The 20,182-nt window shown below is 45.5% G+C and overlaps 2 protein-coding genes across 5 annotated transcripts in view; one reads left to right on the forward strand and one right to left on the reverse strand.

Moving 5' to 3' along the window:
- Positions 1-12,045, forward strand: part of CLUH (clustered mitochondria homolog) — a 28,295-nt gene extending 16,250 nt beyond the window's left edge. For 2 of the 3 annotated variants that reach the window (XM_082679594.1, XM_082679595.1), the window contains exons 16-26: positions 38-282; positions 503-587; positions 707-860; positions 957-1,096; positions 1,962-2,042; positions 2,122-2,247; positions 2,329-2,450; positions 2,730-2,823; positions 2,905-3,039; positions 3,121-3,194; positions 3,987-5,422. In XM_082679594.1, the coding sequence (XP_082535720.1) occupies positions 38-282; positions 503-587; positions 707-860; positions 957-1,096; positions 1,962-2,042; positions 2,122-2,247; positions 2,329-2,450; positions 2,730-2,823; positions 2,905-3,039; positions 3,121-3,194; positions 3,987-4,173 (1,443 nt within the window). In that variant the 3' untranslated portion in view covers positions 4,174-5,422. Of the gene's footprint in view, positions 1-37; positions 283-502; positions 588-706; positions 861-956; positions 1,097-1,961; positions 2,043-2,121; positions 2,248-2,328; positions 2,451-2,729; positions 2,824-2,904; positions 3,040-3,120; positions 3,195-3,986; positions 5,423-11,913 lie in introns of those variants that run through there. The other variant, XM_082679596.1, reaches the window with a different exon arrangement.
- A 2,251-nt stretch (positions 12,046-14,296) lies between these two features.
- PAFAH1B1 (platelet activating factor acetylhydrolase 1b regulatory subunit 1) overlaps positions 14,297-20,182 on the reverse strand; it is a 69,554-nt gene continuing 63,668 nt past the window's right edge. For both annotated transcript variants that reach the window (XM_082679597.1, XM_082679598.1), the window contains exons 8-11: positions 19,387-19,615; positions 17,869-17,970; positions 15,348-15,504; positions 14,297-14,435 (exon numbers count right to left, since the gene is read on the reverse strand). In XM_082679597.1, coding sequence (XP_082535723.1) covers positions 14,362-14,435; positions 15,348-15,504; positions 17,869-17,970; positions 19,387-19,615 — 562 coding nt within the window. In that variant the 3' untranslated portion in view covers positions 14,297-14,361. The remainder of the gene's footprint in view (positions 14,436-15,347; positions 15,505-17,868; positions 17,971-19,386; positions 19,616-20,182) is intronic.

The following is a 20,182-nucleotide window of genomic DNA, read 5'->3' on the forward strand; positions in this document are numbered from 1 at the left end:
AGCCCGGGTGGTGACACTGCTCCAACCTCCCTTGCAGGGGGTCGAGCTCTCGGGGCTCTCGGCTGCCATCAGCCACTTCCTGAACTGCTTCCTGAGCTCCTACCCCAACCCTGTGGCCCACCTGCCCGCCGACGAGCTCGTCTCCAAGAAGAGGAACAGGAGGAGGAGAAACCGGCCGCCAGGGGCAGCAGACAACACAGCCTGGGCTGTCATGACCCCCCAGGAGCTTTGGAAGAACATCTGCCAGGAGGCCAAGAACTACTTTGACTTCAGCCTCGAGTGGTACGTGATGGGTGCAGGGGCGCTGGGCTCCCGGGCAGCGTCCGGGTCCTCCTTGGTCGTTGGCAGTGGAACGGGGAGGAGAAAGCAGGGAGCTGTGGAGGGCTGCTTGCTTGGGGAAGTGGGGAGGGGAGCTGGGAGGGGGCTCGGGTGGAGGGGCAGCTGTGGAGAAGGGGGCAGAGGGGTGCTGGGTTGCCTGGGCCCACCCGCTGCTCCTCCCCAGTGAGACCGTGGACCAGGCCGTGGAGACCTACGGGCTGCAGAAGATCACGCTGCTGCGGGAGATCTCCCTGAAAACCGGAATCCAGGTGGGCTGGCTCAGAGCGTCCTGCAGGGCTCCCGGGGCCACGGAGGGAACTGGGCGGGGCGGTGCCGGCCGTTTGAGCCCGGGCTGAGGCTGCCTGCGGGTGCCGGGCTGGGTCCCCAGATCCTGCTGAAGGAGTACAGCTTCGACAGCCGCCACAAGCCCGCGTTCACGGAGGAGGACGTGCTCAACATCTTCCCTGTGGTCAAACACGTCAACCCGAAGGCTTCAGACGCCTTTCACTTCTTCCAGAGCGGGCAGGCCAAAGTACAGCAGGGTGCGTGCCAGGTGCAGCCGCGGGGCAGGGTTGCGGGGGGGGGCACCCACTTCCCTCTGGCCGGCCCTGACCTTCCGCCCCCGGGGTGCCCTGCAGGCTTCCTGAAGGAGGGCTGCGAGCTCATCAACGAGGCCCTGAACCTGTTCAACAACGTGTACGGAGCCATGCACGTGGAGATATGTGCCTGCCTGCGCCTCCTCGCCCGCCTCCACTACATCATGGGCGACTACGCTGAGGTGGGCCGTGTGTACCCTCTGGGCCTTCAGCAGGGGCCCAGGGCCTGGTCTGGCACCAGCGGGGCGGAGGGGGGCATGGGGGAGCTGGGGCTGTGTTCTCACCCCCCGCGGCAGCAGGAAGCAGGAGTCCCGGCAGGTGGGACTGGAGCCCCTGTCATCCCAGGGGCCCGGGATGCTGCTGACCTCTGGGCCCCCCCAGGAGGAGCAGGTGGAGACCCGGGGAGGTGCTTGTTCTGCCTGTACGGCGGCCTGCCTCCCCTGTCCCCCCCAGCTCCCTCCACTTAAGAGCTGTATCCTGGGGGGAGCTGCCGTGCCCGTGGACAAAGTGAGTGTGATGGCAGGGCCTCCCTTCACAGGGATGAGGGAAGGGTAAATTCTGACTCAGTACCTAGAGCCCTGTAAGCGCCAGGGAAGCTGCTTGGGGTCTGTGCTGTTGCCTGTACCATCCTGGGGCCTGTGGCGTTCACCTGCCTTGCTGGCCCCGGGGCTTGAGAGGCTGTTTCCTAAGCTAGGTGCACTGTAGGTGCCCTACTCCCGCCTCCAGCCATAGGACTCTTGTTTTCTTTCGCCTGTCTGCCTTTTCTCATTACGAATACTTTATTTTTGGCACAATTTGAGGTTTGTATGCATGTGTTGGCATAGATTAAGACAAGTGTTTTAAAATGTGAAGCGGCCTCAGAGCGGGCTGTCGACTTCCATGGTCACGGCAGCTGGATTTTGACCACTCTTCTGCTGCCTTTGTGCAAAGTAAAAATAGAAATTTCAGCCGAAGGTGAAGAGGCCGAGCTGCTGTGGAGGCTCGTGAGCCAGGCAGACTGGGTGTGGGGCGGTACCACCCGGGAGTGACAGCCCCCCACCTCCCCAGGCCCTCAGCAACCAACAGAAGGCTGTGCTGATGAGCGAGCGAGTGATGGGCATCGAGCACCCCAACACCATCCAGGAATATGTGAGTAGCCGCCGGCGGCACGGCCTGCAGGGTGGGTGGGACCCGTGGCTGCCCCGGCCTGACGCCGCTGCCCCCGCAGATGCACCTGGCCCTGTACTGCTTCGCCAGCAGCCAGCTGTCCACGGCCCTGAGCCTGCTGTACCGCGCCCGCTACCTCACACTGCTCGTGTTCGGGGAGGACCACCCTGAGATGGCCCTGCTGGACGTGAGTACCGGGGAGGGGCAGCGGGACTAGCCTCGAGCCCGGGGAGTGGGAGCTGACCGGGGCCCTCCCGACTGCCCCCAGAACAACATCGGGCTGGTGCTGCACGGAGTGATGGAGTGTGACCTATCGCTGCGCTTCCTGGAGAATGCGCTGGCCGTCAGCACCAAGTACCATGGGCCCAAGTCCCTCAAGGTGGCCCTCAGGTGAGGCTGTGCTGGGTTAGGGGACAGGAAGGCCCCAGGCCACAGGGTGCCCGGGAGGCGCTTGCATTGAGGGCGGGCACGGGATCCAGCACTCTGTCCTCCATCTGACTCCTGAGGAAATATCTCTCAACTTGCATCTCTTCTCTGAGTTCTGGACTTGCCTTCCCCCTTGGAAAGTTCCCAGAGTGGGTTCTGGGGTAGCCTGCACACCACCCATCCGTCCCCACCGGCCCATTCACGTCCCTCCCTCGCCTCCCCCTGCGCCGTGCCTGCCTGCAGCCACCACCTGGTCGCCCGGGTCTATGAGAGCAAAGCCGAGTTCCGGTCAGCCCTGCAGCACGAGAAGGAAGGCTACACCATCTACAAGACGCAGGTGGGCCACGGCGGGGCGGGGCGGGGAGGGGCAGGGAGGGGCGGGGCTACGGGCAGCACTGATATTTCCCGCCCCCTGCAGCTGGGCGAGGACCACGAGAAGACCAAGGAGAGCTCCGAGTACCTCAAGTGCCTGACCCAGCAGGCCGTGGCCCTGCAGCGCACCATGAACGAGATCTACCGCAACGGCTCCAGCGCCAACATCCCGCCCCTCAAGGTGGGTCCCCGAGCGGGGCTGGGTGGGCCGCACCCCGGCCTCCCGGCGCTCAGGCAGTGGCTCATCCTCCCTGCCCCTCAGTTCACAGCCCCCAGCATGGCCAGCGTCTTGGAACAGCTGAACGTCATCAACGGCATCCTCTTCATTCCTCTCAGGTGAGGCGCCCCACCCCCGCTTAGAAGTTGGCCTTTATTTTTTTTCTTGGTTTTTTAAATAAATGATGCATTGACATGGCTCAAAATTGAAAAGTATAGCCAGTGGCAAGGAGTTCCTTGTGAATCCTTCCAGAAATACTCTGCATAATTGGGCAGACACAGATTTGTAACCGTTTTTCCCCTTTTTTCCCCCAAGGTGCCAAATTGTAGTGAGCCATGCACATAGGTATTTTTCTCCTGCACTTAATCTATCTTGGTGATCGTTTCGTGTCAGTATGTAAAGAGCAGTGTCATTCCTTCTCTGGACTCCTGCTCTGTCAGTGTAGTGATGTGCCTTAGAGCCAGGCCCTGAGGGTCCCTGTGCAGCTCTTACAAACAGTGCCGTCTTCGAAAGCCCCTCGCGCCGTCTCCCTCCCACCTGTGTGCGGCATGGGTTTGGTCAGCTCAGTGTTACGGCGTTTACAGCGTATCTGCTCTGTGTTGCACTCTACACCTGTTTTTTTGGGTGTGATCGGCTATAGGAGCGGCCGGGGTGCAGTGGGTTTGAACTGGGCGTGAAGGCTGGGTAGGAGCCAGGCCTTAACTGGAGGCTGTCAAGTGTGTGCAGTTCGTACTTTTTCAGCACTCGGGGGCCTTTCTGTTTGCGGGAGGGAAGCACTTGTTCCACACGTGTGTCTCGCTGCAGAGAGCACAGAGCCTGATCTTGTTCTAAGTTTAAGCAGAGCCAGTAAGGGGACGGAGGGCCCAGGCCCACTCTGATAAACCCACCCTTCGCCCCGTCCTTCTACTCAGCCAAAAAGACTTGGAGAATCTGAAAGCCGAGGTGGCGCGGCGGCACCAGCTCCAGGAGGCCAGCGGGAACAGGGATAAGGCTGAGGAGCCCATGGCTACTGAGCCAGAGCCAGCAGGGGCCTCAGAGGATGCGGCCTCCCAGCCCCCAGCTGCCAAGGACCCTCCTTCCCTGAGCTTGCAGGGGTAGGAAGGGAGACACAGACAGACAGTCGGCCAGCTGCCCCGTTACCCAGCGATCCAGACTCCAGGAGAAGGGGGCGTGCCCTGCACATCAGGAGAGGCAGCAAGTCCTCCTCCTCCACGCTTCCAATCCCACCCTGCCCCCAGCATCCTCCTGGGACCCTGGCCTGGCCTGCCTGACCCTCTGAAAGATGTTCTTGCACTGGTTCGAAGAGTATACGACGCAGAGGCCTAATCGGAGACACGTGAATGGAGCACGTGGGCATCAGTTCCCAGCTGGCGGACAGGTGCCCCCTCGGGCCCCCCCTCCTCAAGCAGGTGTGCGCGAGTGTGTCTGTGCCCGTGAGTGTCCTGCTGCGCCCTTCCTGACTTGCGCATAGCCCCGGGCCGGCTCCGAGTGGGTGGGTGACGTCAGGGGAGATTTCTCAGGTCATTCGTATGTTTGACATGGCTGCTGCTTTTGCTGCCACTACCCCCGGGCCCGACCTGGCTGAAAGTCCAGGTTTGAAGCCGAAAAGAGGGGAGCTTTCCTGTGTCCTGGGTTGGGGAGCCAGAGCTCTGTGGCAGGGCTGGACGGCTGGGGAGCACTTTATGGCGGGGTGAGGGCCGCAGCAGCTTTGCTAACCACCGGTGGGCCGGGAAAGGGTTGGGCATCGGTGGTTCCCCAGACACCCCTGTGCCCAGCCCCGGCTTGTCGGCCCTTGGGCCCCAGCAGGAGGTGTTGCCTTCCCACTCCCCGCACCCCAGCTGGGGCTAACCTTGGGGTATAGTCTGAATGTATCCTTCTCCCTGTTGAACAACCTCAGCTGCCTAACGCACAGGGGGGTGGGGGGGGACCCGGACTGAATCATGGATCCCGGGGGAGACGTCACAGATACAGGAGTGACTGTCCCTTGTTTGTGGAGCTTAGCTCCCTACCTGGTCCTAGGACACACAGGCACCTCCTACAGAGAGGAGCTCTGGGAGTGGAAGGGAGGGGGCTGCCCGTGCCGCTTCTCTGGGCCTGCTGTCAGAGCCCTAGCAGGTGGGCGGAGACGGCCACCCTTGGGAGCTGGAGGGCGCGGTCCTGCGGCTGGGGCCTCCGCCTGGTGGCTCTGCATGGAGCCGCAGCCGGGTATGGCCTGTCCCAACGCCTGGTTTCAAAGGGAGTGGGTGCGAGCTAGCAAGCGAGGCATCCCCACAGCTGATCAAGAACTTTTTCTTGTTTTTAAACCATCAGTCTTCATTTCACATTGGAATAAAGTGAGTTTTTGAAACCTGCTGTCCCGGCCTCTCCTGTGTGTTCTGTACCAGTCTTGTTTGGTTGTGAGAGCTGTTTCCGGAAGTGGTACTAGTAAAAGAGTTTAAGGCACATGAATGTGTAAAATTAGGTCACACTCAAAGCTATCCTTAGAATGTCATTTAAGTGGGAGGAAAGGGGGCAGAGCCGCAGGCACCCACCTAGGGCTTACCAGTCTGCCCATCAGGAGACCCATGGGAGTGGCACACAGATGAACATCACCTGTTGTTGGCCACAGAAGAAAAGGCTGAGAATCGCTCCTATACGGGGCCCTGTGGTTCCGACTAGGGTGAAGGGTGCTGCAAGGTGAGGGCCCAGGCCTGGGCGTGCTGGCCCTGGTAGGCCGTTGAAGACCTAACTGGGCATCCGCCCTTGTCCCTTTGCTTGTCAGGAGGACTGGGCGGCGCCCCTCAGAAAACTAGGAGTGCTAGAATGGGGGGTGTCTAAAGTTTGCCATCCTAGGTGGGCCCTCGTGGAGATCTAATGAACGGGGGGAAGTGGAGCCCACCTAGGTGGGCTTGAGAGGCCGGGCCTGTGAGATGGGAGGGTTGTGGGCAGGAGGCCTGTCTCAAGAGGAGAAGTGTCTACAGCAGGCGGGCCCTCAGCCTCATGCGTAGTTAAATGCCTTTTTGAATACTTGGAGAGTCCTTTGTGTCTGACGTTGTGGGAAAAAAAAATTCCAACCCTGACGTCTGTTTTCTGGAGCCAACTGAAAAAAAGATGTCCCTGACATCGTCGAGGTTTTCTTCTAAGTGATGCCCAAGGATGCTCGCTCCCACCCCGCTTTACAGTCTCCTGGTTGCGTTCTGAACGTGCATCCCTTCCTAGAGCATTTATCCCGTGAACGCCAGTCACGTGTTTCTCAGCACTTCTAGAATTGTGGGCGTGATCTTGTAAAGCTGAGAAGGGATCAAGTGTAATTACCGTTGTACCTACTAGTCACCTGAGGCCCATTTTTCATGGTTGATCCCTTAAGCGTATTGGTGCTGTCAGGTGCCTTTTGACAACCAAAATGACGAGGGACTGTTGTTTTATGAAGGACACAGAGGTGTGAAATCCACCTTTTCTCCTCTTAGTTGACAGATGGCAAATTTTTGAAAAGGGTGAACAGTGGTATCCAGGAAGGGTTAGTGTGAGAACTGGCATGCAGGTCGTGGGGCAGCTGCGCGAGGTGGAATACAGGTCTAGCTTGTGTGAGCCTCTTTGTGTCCCCCACGCTGGTCTTTCACTTTCTGCTCTACTTTCTTCCCTGTTTGCATTTCTCTTAACATGCATATTACTTTTACAACTTAAAAAATATTTTTAAAAGAACTGTTACTACTTTTAAGTTGTATCATCTGTCTCCACTTGCTTCTGCCCTCCAGACTCATTGGGTTTTTTTGTTTTAATTGAAGTATCGTTGATTTACAACGTTGTGTTTCTGGTGTACAGCAAAGTGATTCAGTTGTACGTTTTCTATATCTATGTATGTGTATGTATGTATTTTTCATATTCTTTTCCATTATGATTCAGTACAGGATATTGAATATAGTTCCTGTGCTACACAGTAGGACCTCGTTGTTTACCTAGTTTATGTATAGTAGTTTGTATCTGCTAATCCCGAACTCCTAATTTATCCCTGCCCCACCCCCTTCCCCTTTGGTAACCATAAGTTTGTTTTCTATGTCTGTGAGTCTGTTTCTGTTTTGTAAATAAATTCATTTCTGTCATATTTTACATTCCACATATAAGCAGTATCATATGGTATTTGCCTTTGACTTAGCATAATAATCTCTAGGTCCATCCATGTTGCTGCAGATGGCATTATTTCACTGTTTTTATGGCTGAGTAGTATTCCACTGTATATATGGACCACATCTTTATCCATTCATCTCTTGATGGACATTTAGATTGCTTCCACGTCTTGGCCACTGTATTGTGCTGCTATGAACACTGAGGTGCATGTGTCTTTCTGGATTAGGGTTTTCTCCGGATATATGCCCGGGAGTGGGATTGCTGGATCACTATTTTTAGTTTTTTAAGGAACCTCCATACTGTTTTCCATAGTGGCTGTATCAATTTACATTCCCACCAACAGTGTAGGAGGGTTCTCTCTTCTCCACACCCTGTCCAGCATTTATTATTTGTAGTCTTTTTAATGATGGCCATTCTGACCAGTGTGAGGTGATACTGCATTGTAGTTTTGATTTGCATTTCTCTAATAATTAGCAATGTTGAGCATCTTTTCATGTGCCTATTGGCCATCTGCATGTGTAGAAATGTCTGTGTAGGTCTTCTGCCCATTCTTTGATTGGGTTGTTTTTTTTTTTTGTAATTGAGTTGAATGAGCTGTTTGCATATTTTGGAAATTAAGCCCTTGTCGGTGGCATCATTTGCATTGTTAAATATGAATATTGAGAGAACTGTTAGACTTAGTTGAGGAATTCCTACATATCCTAAAGGTGGGAATAAGGTATCCTGATGTGGCCCGAGTATTTCCTGCCCCGCCGCCCCCGACTCCCAGTATCTACACTAGCGATCAAACAAGGCATGCTTGATCAGGACACCTTACAGAGGACAGGAGGGCCTCCTCAAATGCAAAGAAATACCCCCATTAAACAGGGAAATCCACTGATTAAAAAAAAGAACTCAAGACACTGGGATGCAGGCCATTCAGGACACAGTTGCCCTGAGAATAGTCATTTCATATAGAATGAGTGAGGAGCCTTCCTATGTTGCAAGTGTGGGCAACGTTAATTCTTATCCATTCCCAGCCTCTACCCCATTCCTCATGGTCGCCCCACAGTGGAGCTGGCAGTGTGGTGACAGAGGGGGGCTTGGGGATGGGATGAGGGTCTTTCCTGTATGGCTAAAAGTAGGTTAAATGATTGTTTCAGAGATGTCAGAAGGCCCTCCTTATACATAAATAGCTAATTAGATGCTTAATACAGGCAGAACCAGATAAGGGAAAGAGCTAGTGCATTTGGGTTCAGGTCCCAGCTCACTCTTTAATTAGCTTAATACCCTTGGCATATGACCTCACCTTAAGTGAGCCAGTTTTCTTGTCTGTAAAAATGTGCTAATATCCACCAGCAGGGGATGTATGTGAGGAAGACAGTATGTTGAGAATAAGGGTGTTGGCCTGACAGGCATTCAGATGTTGGGTATTTTCCTTCCTTTAGTCCCTGCACCAGCCACTTTCATTTAAGAGGGCTGGTGACCAAGTGGGGCTGATGACAAAATGGTGTTTTGTGAAAGTGATGGTTATTTATTATTTATTCTTGTTCAGAAGCAAACAGTGATCTCAAAACACTCTTAGGAGAGTGTTTGCATGATGTGTCTAAACAACTGCAGGAAAATGAAATCTTTTTTTAAATGCAGGTGTGGCAAAGTGCTGAATTTATTCATTTATAACATTCACTTTTAGAAGTTTGTGTTTCTGACATGATGGGGAAAAAAATGCAGTGTTTCGGTTCAGCCTTTTCATTTACTGGATTTATGTATAAAAGATCTTGGAAAGGCAGTTACTTTGGTGTAAGAGAAAAATCCTTGCCCTTCGTCCCTGGATGTAACTATCCTGTATGTTTACATAAGAAATAATAAACTGGAGATGTGAGTGGAAGAAAAATATTCACAAAGGAACAAAACTCCATGTATGAAACTGTTGGCGAGAGAGGTTTGAGTTCAAACCCCAGCTGGAGGGCCCCGGGACCAGTGACTTGTCTAAATTTTTGTCTTCAGGGAAAAGTCAGTTCATTTAGATCAGTGGTTCTCAAACTTGAGCCTGAATCAATCATCTGGATGGTTTGTTAAAACGGATTTGCTGGGTCCCACCCTGTGACAGATACAGCAGGTCTGAGCTAGAGCCCAAGGACTTGCATTTCTAATGAGCTCCCAGGTGATGCTGATGCTGGCACGGGGAGCACACTGAGAATGACTTTCCTAGAGGGTTCTGGTACGTCAGCAGTGGAGCATCGTCAAGTCTGCAGGCAAGACAAGTTCCACCAAAGACTAACAGGGATAGAGCTGCCTCACCCAGGATGCAGCACCATTTCTCCAAGTCTTCCATGTTCCTCCAGTCCTTGTCCTACATCAGGGAAAGACGCAACCATGAGTCTTAGAAGGAAGCTTGACGTGTGTGACAAACCAACAGGTTTTGAAGAGCTAAGTGCACTTCTGGATAGTGATACTAAAGCTGGAAATCTCCACTCTCAGTGGTTAGGCTCATCATCTGGATCTCAGCCTAGGGGAAAAGAGGAGCCCTGCAAAGAAATGGAAAAGCTGCAAAATGCAGGACGCTAACTTCAAGCAAATTACTTTGTGCTCTTGGCCCAGCTTCCCATTTGGAGGAGGGGGGTGGGTAGAGAAGCTACCTTCTAAATGGCAGGATGACAGTTGGGCTGTAAGAAAAGAGCACATCATTCAACTTGTCCTTTGTGGGAGACCTCACGGGTGCCCTAAAACACTTACGCATGCTAGCTGGGCAGTAGTCCAGGGATGAAGGCAGGACGTGGCCGACATATGTAAAGCACATAGAAAGCCGTGGGGCTTCTGGGAAAAGGGTGAAGATTCTTGGTACATTTCAACCAAAATTTTTAAAACAGTATTAATAATCTCCAAGAATCCAGGACCACTGGGCAGAATTAAAAGGCTCATTAACAGAACAAAGGCAGTTAGGCTCACTTCTCCCCGGGGCCCTGAGGCTGTAACAGGTCCTTCCTGGCCTCAGCTGTAGTCACTGTCAGAAAGGGCTGCTGGAGGGCAGGGTGGAGCCTTGGAAAACAGTCTGGAGCTGCCTGACCCAGCGGTTGTGCAAGCCCCTCAGGCAAGAACCCCTGCAGCTGTGCTCCTAGTTCCCTCCTGCAAATAGGGTGAAGGAAGCAAGACAGCAAAGGCAGTGCTGGCACTGCCCTGAAGAAAGGCCTTCCATCCAGGCCCTGCTAGCAACTTGCATATCTTATTCTCCACATGACTGGTGCTGAACACAACCCTGCTTCCTATTAGGACTCAATTTGAAAGGTTTTAAATCTGTGCACAAAAAGACTTAAAAAAAAAAAAAAAACCACATCTAGTTTTATAGGCATTTAATAGTTTACCAATTGGTACAATAAGATTTTTTTAATATGCAGAAAACATGAATAAATCTTGTTTTACACAGTCTGAGAGCAACAAATCTTACTGTAAAACACAAGAGCAATATTATATACATTCCTTTACTGATTTTTTTAAAATTGTGTCAATATCTTCAGTTAACTCTTACAATCTGGGGAACTGTTTTCTCCAATCACCACCTCTGTAACTGTTCGTTCGTATGAAATCAACGTTCGCCTTCATGTCAGTGTCAGGATCAACTTCTAACTCGAAGATTGTGTGTTTTGTTTCTACCATCTTCAGAGTGAGCTTTAGGGATGCTTGAAGGATAGGCAGGACAAGAAAGCAGCCACTTACATGATATAGTGGAAAGATAAAAAGGCCAGTTCGGTCCAGTCGTGACTTGTAAATCCAGCTTGCCCTCCCCCTCCCCCACTGAAAAAAACCAAAACCTTTTTCACCGATTTCGTACATGTTGCTTCTCTACCAGGCGATTCTTCTTTGCATCATCTAGGTTAGTTAACACACTGGACTTATATACAGCTGGACAGAGAGGAACCATTTTAAGTGCCTTTTCCTTCAACAGTTTTATCTTCAGTTGCTTAAGGATTATCAAGCCACCACTGTCAACAAAACAAAATATCCTTTACTTCTAAATAGTTTTTCTTTAAATAAATATTAAAAAAAAACTATTTAATGAGTGATATTATCTGGAAGTTCACATAGAAACAGAAAGAGGCAAACAGGAGAGCAGGGCACTGACAGTAAGGAGACTGGGCTTGGTGATCTAGAGCCAAAGCTTCCGAAGGCTACAGCGAGCGCCCACAGCCCTGACGACGTGCTAACACTAGTGAGTTTTAGAGCAGTGCTCTGGGCACACCATTGGTCACACCACAATGGACAAAACAGGACAGTCTCAGTCTCCTAAAGTGCAAGAGGCCATGTCAAAAAGCAACTATTCTCCAAGCCATGTCTAAACCAGTTTCCGTGGCTTGCACTTTCAAGAGTGCAGCTAGGACTTCTTGGGCACGTTATATTAGGGTGGCAATGGAATGTCTGTTTTCACACACACAAAAGGTCAATCATCATCTGAGGATGCAATTCTACCAGCTTTTTATTTCTTAAATAAGTGGCCAATTTGATTGAGACAGTGACAAAGCAGCAGTGAACCTCTAAACCAATCAATAAATTCCTCTACTTACAATCCAAACCGGTAACCTCATCATTGTACTTATCCCAGGCAAGGCACAGGGTTAGACAGCAGACAGAGAAAACGCAGGAAACAGGAAGAAAGGGCATCAACAGGGCAGTGTCAAACAACAGTGCAGGAAACCTCTGCAAATCTGCTTCCGGATTGTGGATGGATCACTCTCCCCACCCCCTTCATTATTCAAACAGGGCTCGTTACACTTGGATCCAGTTGAGGACCATCCCTGAGATTCAACGTTCGCTGCTTCGTAAATGGAGGATGTCTGGTAACTCAACTTAAGCAGCAGGCTGTGGCAATCTCCCAATAAGGATGACTTTGTTTACAGAGTGATAGTTTCTCCTTGTCAGTGGAAGTCACTGCAGGCTGCAGGGAAAACCCAGCGACAGTGGCTTTGTTTCCTCCTAAATCGGTACCATTTTTTTTCCTTTATTGTTCGTATCTAGGAGTGATTTCTAGATGTTGTGGCTTACCCTTAAACAATTCGTGTTGCTACATGCTAAAAATGAATTAAAATACAAGACATTTATACATGTACAAACAAATGTTAAAGATGCACCATTTCTATGTATTTATATTTCTTAAAATAGGACAGGAAATAGCAGCAAACAAGAACAAAGATATCTTCCGTAGCTTCTGTAGAAAAATCCAGTCAGAACAGCTAAGGGGAAACAAAAAAAGACTTCTCAATGTGAGCAGGGTTGTGAGGCAATATTGTCCTGAAAGTTATTCTACTGTATTTAAGAAATTAGCTTAAGTTGTAATATTTGTCCTCAAAAATAGCCGTTAGTTTTCAAAACACTTCCTTCCAGAGACATCTCTCGGGAATTATTAAAAACAAACAAGCAAACAAACAAAAAGACAAAAGCTAGACATAAAGCTGCTTCTAGTAAATATATGGCCTGTTCTCTGTGTGTGTATCTACAGGACATTAACTCTAACCCTTTGTCTTTTTCAGGAACCAAATTTCCACTGAATACTAAAAGGGATATTTTTTTTTAAAAAATCACATATTACACAAATGAATAAATGCAATCCAGGATAAATTTCTTTGTTAAACTATCTTTGTTATTTCATTGTTCTGTTAACTTTTCAAATGACCTTCTTTAAAAAAATGTTGGTTAGCTAAGCAATGGGATTATTTATTAATAATCTGCAATGGAATATTGTTTTCAAAGTCATAGATAAAAATTTTCTTAAACCTACTTGTAGTAACTTTGGACCACAATATACAATATATCAGGGATGTGTAAAATGCTCAACAGCCAAACTGGGGGTGGAGGTGGCGGATAACGGAATTGATTTTCCTTTAGCTGGGAAAAATTCCCACAGAGTCAGACCTGGTTTTCAGAAGCGTTAGGATCAAAAAGGATTTGTTCTAAAGCATGGTATTCCACAGCAAGATTTATTCTATTTATATGTTTTAGCACTTCTTCAAAAACCCAGGACCCAAGGACATGGAGGTTGTATGTGTGTGATATACATACATATACAGACTTATCCACTTATAGATAGGCCCATATACTCATAAACATTTATACATAAACAAAAGGTGAAAACACAGTACATTTTTATGCACGCTCCATTAAACCCTGTCTTTTTATAAACTTGTAAGTTAAACACAGTTCAAATCGATATCAGATTCATGTTGAAAAACAAACTGCTGTATTTCTCCCACTCCCTTAAAATGGACAACATAACCTTTTCAATATTTCTTTGTCATTATGTTATGCACATTGCACATCCCTAAAAAACATCAAAAACAAATAGTGATTTGTACCATGACACACTCAATGGGAAGATTAAACTCTACTTGGAAGTCACATCACTATACAGTCTAACAGTATGGAGAATACAACTAGAAGTGTGTCTAGTGTGGAAAATAGAAGCTTAGAGTATTACAGTGTTTTTTAAACCTGTTTACAAAGCATTAAGACCCAAATGAAATAAATGATTTGTTATTAGCTGCTGAGATTTTTCTTATTTCAGATTTACAGTCATTTTCTTACATAAATATACCACTAGCCTTTGCTTGATAGGCTGCCAAAACAAATGTATCCTACTGATTTGGCAAATGTGTCATGACAAAAATTCCAATGTGTAATCCCCATTAATTACATAGATGGTTCAGAAGATTCTGAATTGTAGCCTTATTATCTAACATCCTTAAAGAAGATTTATTAAGCACACTTAAGTGATGTTACATAGATACACATTTCAGAAAAAGCCCTAATAACCACCACTTTCCCCCAAATGAGGCCATCAAGTCAGGCACCAACAGACAGCAGAAAGGAAAACAGGAATTAATAATCCAACATAAAACGACACTGTCAACTATTCAGTTTAGTGCCCTAGTTCAATTTATTCAACTTCTGCCTTCTTAGGCCTGGTGTGACCAATGCCAGCCCAGGTTTTTAAACCCTATGGTACTTCTAGACAACGTATGTAAATTTACAGTATACAATTTGGATTCACCATGCATGAATACTTTGTGTGTAACATTTAATAAGCTCAATCTACATCCAGAATAATTTACATGAAAGGACAATATTTATTTAAACAGAGCTCAATGGGGTAACCATGGTATCATCAGAGTGCATCCAGAGGAAACAAGGGAGGAGGGGCCAAATGAAACTCAATCAACGGCACTCCCACACCTTTACTGTTTGATCTACACTGCCAGTAACCACATATGGTGCCGTCTTATGGAAATCTGAAAGAAAAAGAGAAGGCTTATTTTAAAATCAGACTGAGCCAGATACAATTTTTAATAAGCCACAAAATAAGCACATCCAAGTGCCAGGAATACTCATTCTTTTTCTCTATACAGCCACACATCTACCCCTAGCAGGTACATCAAGCTTATCAACTAGGTGAAGGAAGCTGAGCCTTAATGATTAAATCCTGTACTACTAACACCCTAAAAAAATACTTCCCCCACTATCCTCATCCCAACTGAGGCTGAATGAACACTGAACTCTAACAACAAGGACAGCCTCAATGTATCCATTTATTGAACACTTACTATGTTCTAGGCTTAGTACTAATGCTTTATATTCACATTTGATCCTTCTAATGACCCTGTAAGGTTAAGCATTAGCCCTATTCTACTGAGGCTTTACCTTCATTATTAGATCCATCATACACTAGTGTATTGTATTTTACTTTATTCACTATCTTAAATTCTAGATTCAGGTCCAGATGATACTGAGGATGTTTATTAAGTGTAAATACAGTTCCCTGAGTTTACAATAGTATATATCTGCCAGAGTAAAAAGGTTGAGTAAGATTTCCTCTGAGAAACTTACAAACTAGTAGGGAAGAAAAATTACCCATCATAGTGCTCAGTAAGCATCCTCTTCATAATTCTAGCTTCCAAACCAATGTTGTGCAATGGAGAAAATAATTTTTTTTTATTATAAGGCTGATGATGGAAAGAGAGAGTTAAGAAAGGAGAATTTAAAACAAATGGCAGGAATCCATAAAGTTTTTAACCTGTCTTCTCTATTCTGCCCTGAAAGAACATGTTCATTTCTTACCTGGAAACATCCACATGGTTACATAAAACTGTTAGGTCTGGCACCCCAAAACCTAACTGCTCAGAAACCTCGTAACTTGTACATACCCAAGGAGGTAACAAAGTGTTCATGCGCATTGAGGGTCTTCATGCATCGCTTGTTCTTGTAATCCCACACACGCAGGGTCTTGTCATCAGCGCAACTCAAGATAAACTTCCCCCCAGAATGGAACAGAACTCCACGTACCCAGTTATCATGACCCACCTTAAAAACAAAGAGGTATTTGACTTAATAAAGGGATAAATAATTTAAAAAGCATCTATGAAAACAGTAAGTCATTACTCAAAGTGGATTGGAACTACATACACTAAAAACGTCAATGCCAAAAAAGACAAAAGGGGGAAAAAGTCTAAGGAATTCTAGGTTAAAGGAAAGTGGAAACTAACAATATATGACCAGTAAATGCAACATATAATACTTGATTGGCTCCTGGAAAGAGGCTAAAATAAAGTTATAAAGGACACTACTGGGGTAAATGGAGAAAATTTAAATACGTAGTGTATTAATGTTAAATTTCTTCAGTGTGATAATTTTATTATGGTTATACAGAATAGCCCTTGTTTTTAGGAGATACATGTTAAAATATCTGGGGTCAAGTGTCATGATGTCTACAAGTAACTTTCAAACTGTTCAGCAAAATCTACATATACACACACAGAGAAAAGAAAATGTTGACAACTGGCGACTCTAGGTGAAGGATATATAGGTATTTACTGCATATCTTTATTCATCCATTCATCTATCTATATCCCCTGTCCAGCAGTTTCATTTCTTGCAATCTATCCTAAGAATAATTAAGAATGTGTCTAGATGACTTGGTTAACGAAGACGTTCAGCAAAGCACTGTATGTAATAAGTGTATCTAATGATATGAGCAACTGCCACACACCTTCTAAATTAGAAGTCTGCTGCAAAGCAGTATGTGCGGTATACCATTTTTACATAGAAAACCCCCCACCATATTCACCTACATAGTAATTTAAGAAAAAGGTTTAGAACTGCACAGTCCAACAGGATAGCCATTAGTCACGTGTGGCTATTTAAATATAAACTAAAATTAAATACAATCAACAATTCAGTCCTTCAGTCTCACTAGCCACATTTCAAGAGCTCAACAGCTGCCCGTGGCTAGTCGCTACCATGCTGGATAGTGTAGACACAGAATATCATCACAGAAAGCTCTACTGGACAGCTCTAGTCTACGAAAATACACTTGCTAGGTATTATTAGGTATGGTAAAGTGATCTGAGGGTGATTTTTATTTTAACTTTTCTGTTTATTTCTCAAATTTTCTAAAATGTAAATAGCTATATTGCTTTTGTAAAAGAACCTCCCTCCCTCCCAAAGAGCTAAAAAAAGAAAAAGAAAAGAGACAACCAAGGTGACATATCTTTTGCCTTGGTTTACTTTTTTTGCCTTTGCCCTTACTCAAAAAAATACTTTGTTGGGCTTCCCTGGTAGCACAGTGGTTGAGAGTCCGCCTGCCGACACAGGGGACACGGGAAGATCCCACGTGCCGTGGAGCGGCTGGGCCCGTGAGCCATGGCCGCTGAGCCTGCGCTCCGCAACGGGAGAGGCCCCAACAGTGAGAGGCCCGCGTACCGCAACAAAACAAAACAAAAACTTTGTTATCTGTAAAAGCCACCGATCACTGGAGTTGTAGAAGCTTCAACAAAAATCAAATCACATTTCTTGTGGCCACACCAAAATAAAGCAGAGAAAAGAATCCTCCTTCAGTTGAAAAACAGGAGCCAGAAACCTCCAGGGAAATTAATGGTGACCTGTGTTGTTACAGAAGAGAGCACGTGCTTTCTGATTTTTAAATGTAGATCATGTTTTCTAACAGCAACATAGTGTACCTGAACTCAGCTCAGAATACTAAGAGGAGAGTTTAATTTTCTAATCAGTTCTTGATGATACTTCCATATGTGTCTATCATATGCTACAGAGAGACAATCACTTCAAGGTATGATTAGCACTTAAAGAATCTCTAAACCAACATGGATACCAAATTAGAAAAACTGCTACTGGATTAATGTCCACAGATCCCCTACTATCATTTATATATCCTCATACTAAAATCTAGATGAAATAGGCTCCTAAATGAAATAAACATTTCCAAGTCATAAAGCTAACACCATTAATTTCAGAATGATAAACCAAATGAACTCCAACATGCAAATATATAGGTAATAATTAAAAGGATTCATATTAAAATTAAATATAATGAAATCGAAAAGCAAACAGTTTCAAAAAATGAATGAGTCTGTAATATTACTGTTTCCCCTCCTCAGGAGATGTCACATAATTTTTAGAGGTAGAGTGGCTAGACTCTCCCTCCTAGCACTGACTGGCTTTGCAGACCCTTTGTATAACATAATATTCTACAGGAATGACCTCCATATCACTGCAACCATGGACTTAACGACAAGAAGTCTATTTATAAAGAAGTTATTTTAAAACCTCAAATAATTCAGATTACTTAATAAGATATCACAAGGCATCTGACCCAAAAAGATATGCACACAGTAAAAATGCGAAAGCAGCAGTAAGATTATGCAAACTTACAAGGGTCATAAGGCACATGCCAGTACTGACGTCCCACATCTTGATAGTCTTGTCTCTGGATCCAGACAGTAAGAATGGTCCAGGCTTGCCACTTTTTTTAGTCTATAGAAAACATATAAAAATTAAGTTTCCCAGGCAAGAAGTTAGGTAAGGACTTTAAATGACAACTACCTAGCAATGATCTATACTTCTAATTTTGTAAAAACCATTTTCTGACAATAATAAAAATTGTATCTATTCAAGGTATACAACTTCATGTTCTGAGACATGTATACGCTGTAGAATGGTTACTATAATCAAGCTAATTAATGTAAACATCACCTCACAAAACTACGTTTTTTTGTGTGTGATGAGAACACTGAAGATCTACCCTCTTAGCAAATTTCAAGTATACAATACAGTACTGTTAACTATAGTCACCATGCTGTATGTACATCAGATATCCAGGACTTATTCATCTTGTTTTTTTCTACTGAAATACAGAAGTCTTTTGACATACCTAGGTTACACAGGAAGGACCTAGATAATATAAAAGTAGAAAATTTCCACTTAGATTAGGATTCAGTTTCTACAACACCAATGGATGGTAAATTTATTGCTCAAGACTTCTGTAATCACGAAAAATTTAAAAACTAATTTATCATTTATATAAAGTCCAACCACAACGAATTTATGACATATGGTACATAAACACCACCAGGTGGCAGTAAAAAAAAAAAAGTCTGAAAATGCAACCAAGCCAGCCAACTAGAAAGAGATTACAATAGAAGATTCATTTTGAAAAATAATTGGGGGGTGGAGGGATGGGGAATCCTCCTTCATTTATTAAAATGTAATTTTAAAAAACCCATGATAGGAACGTCTCTATAAAAAAGAAATGTGAAAGAAAATAAAAAAGAAATGTGGTCAATTTTGGCTCATACAACTTATTCACAGAATTAATTATTCTGTAATTTTAAGGTAATAATTACAAAGAATGAAATCATGAAGAGCACAAATTAAGAATCATGAAAAAATAATATAACTCCAGATTCAGCTAGTGTTTCTAATGATCAAGAGTATCGGAGGCCTCCATATAAAATATTCTTCATTTAAAACAAATATTTAAATGCTGAACTGCATCTTACCATAAATTTATAAATAAAATAATTATGTTCATTAAGGAACACTATTCTTCTAAAAGATAACTTTAACCTCTCCCATAAGTTTTATTTTTTGCATTGGTATACTCTTATAACAATGACATTTCTGACTAATTTAAATGACCATTTTTACTCTTCAGGAGAACCCCCATCCCAGCACACACCAAGGGTCAGCTGACAGCAACAGTAACCACTAGTTAAAAAATATAAACACATCTATCTGCAAGTTGGAACAGTAAAGAGTTTCAAGATTCAGAATTCTGGGATGCAGATTTTTAAATGCATTAATGGCATGAAATAGAGAATCAGGAAGGTTATTTAAAGTTCTGAGATACTAGCAACAAAACCATGAAATAACATATAAATCATACAGTACCTCAGATCCTGTCGCTTCAGAGATGCAAGAATAGGAGCTTTCTGGAGCCCAGGAAATGCATTCTACCACATGCTCATGTTCTCGAAGCTCAGCCTTGCATTCCTTTGTTGCTACGACCCACACGCGCACAGTCTGGTCGTTGGAACAACTGGCTATCAGAGTGCCGTCTTGATTTGGCCGCACCATACGTACCCATTCTCTGTGTCCTGTGAATGTCTTCACACAGTAGCTATCAAAATAAGTAATAGTTTGCATCGTGAATGGCAATCATTGGGACCCTTCCCAGAAGTGATACAAAACTAGCTATGCACTGGAATGAAGAGAATGGCATCATATGCAAGTCAACAGAATACACGTACATTCCTGGTTAATAAAAGATGGGGACAGGCTGGAAAGTCAAACATCAGTTAAAATAAGCTGATGGAAGTATCATTAAGGAGCTAACCAAATCAAAATCTACAAGGTAAAAAATAGAGAGAAAATCTTTTAACTAAGCACACACAGTAAACCTAACAAAAATATTTCTAGCCATGTTGGGGAAAAGGCATGCTCTTACTAATCTGGACAAAACCAGTAGGTTAAGGTTTTATTATAACAATCATGTAATTCTAAGCACAACCAAATTAAGCCTAATAGGGGCATACCTGCACAAATGTTATTTACATTTTAATTCAACCCAGAGAGATAACCTAAAAGAAGACCACAGAGAAAGTAAGCCATTACACAGAAAATGGCTCTCAAGGATATAGTTTCTTTCATAATTTCTGTTCCTTTTGGATAGACATTTAGAGATTGA

This window comes from Grampus griseus, assembly GCF_964374135.1.
Source record: "Grampus griseus genome assembly, chromosome: 20".
Taxonomy (NCBI): domain Eukaryota; kingdom Metazoa; phylum Chordata; class Mammalia; order Artiodactyla; family Delphinidae; genus Grampus; species Grampus griseus.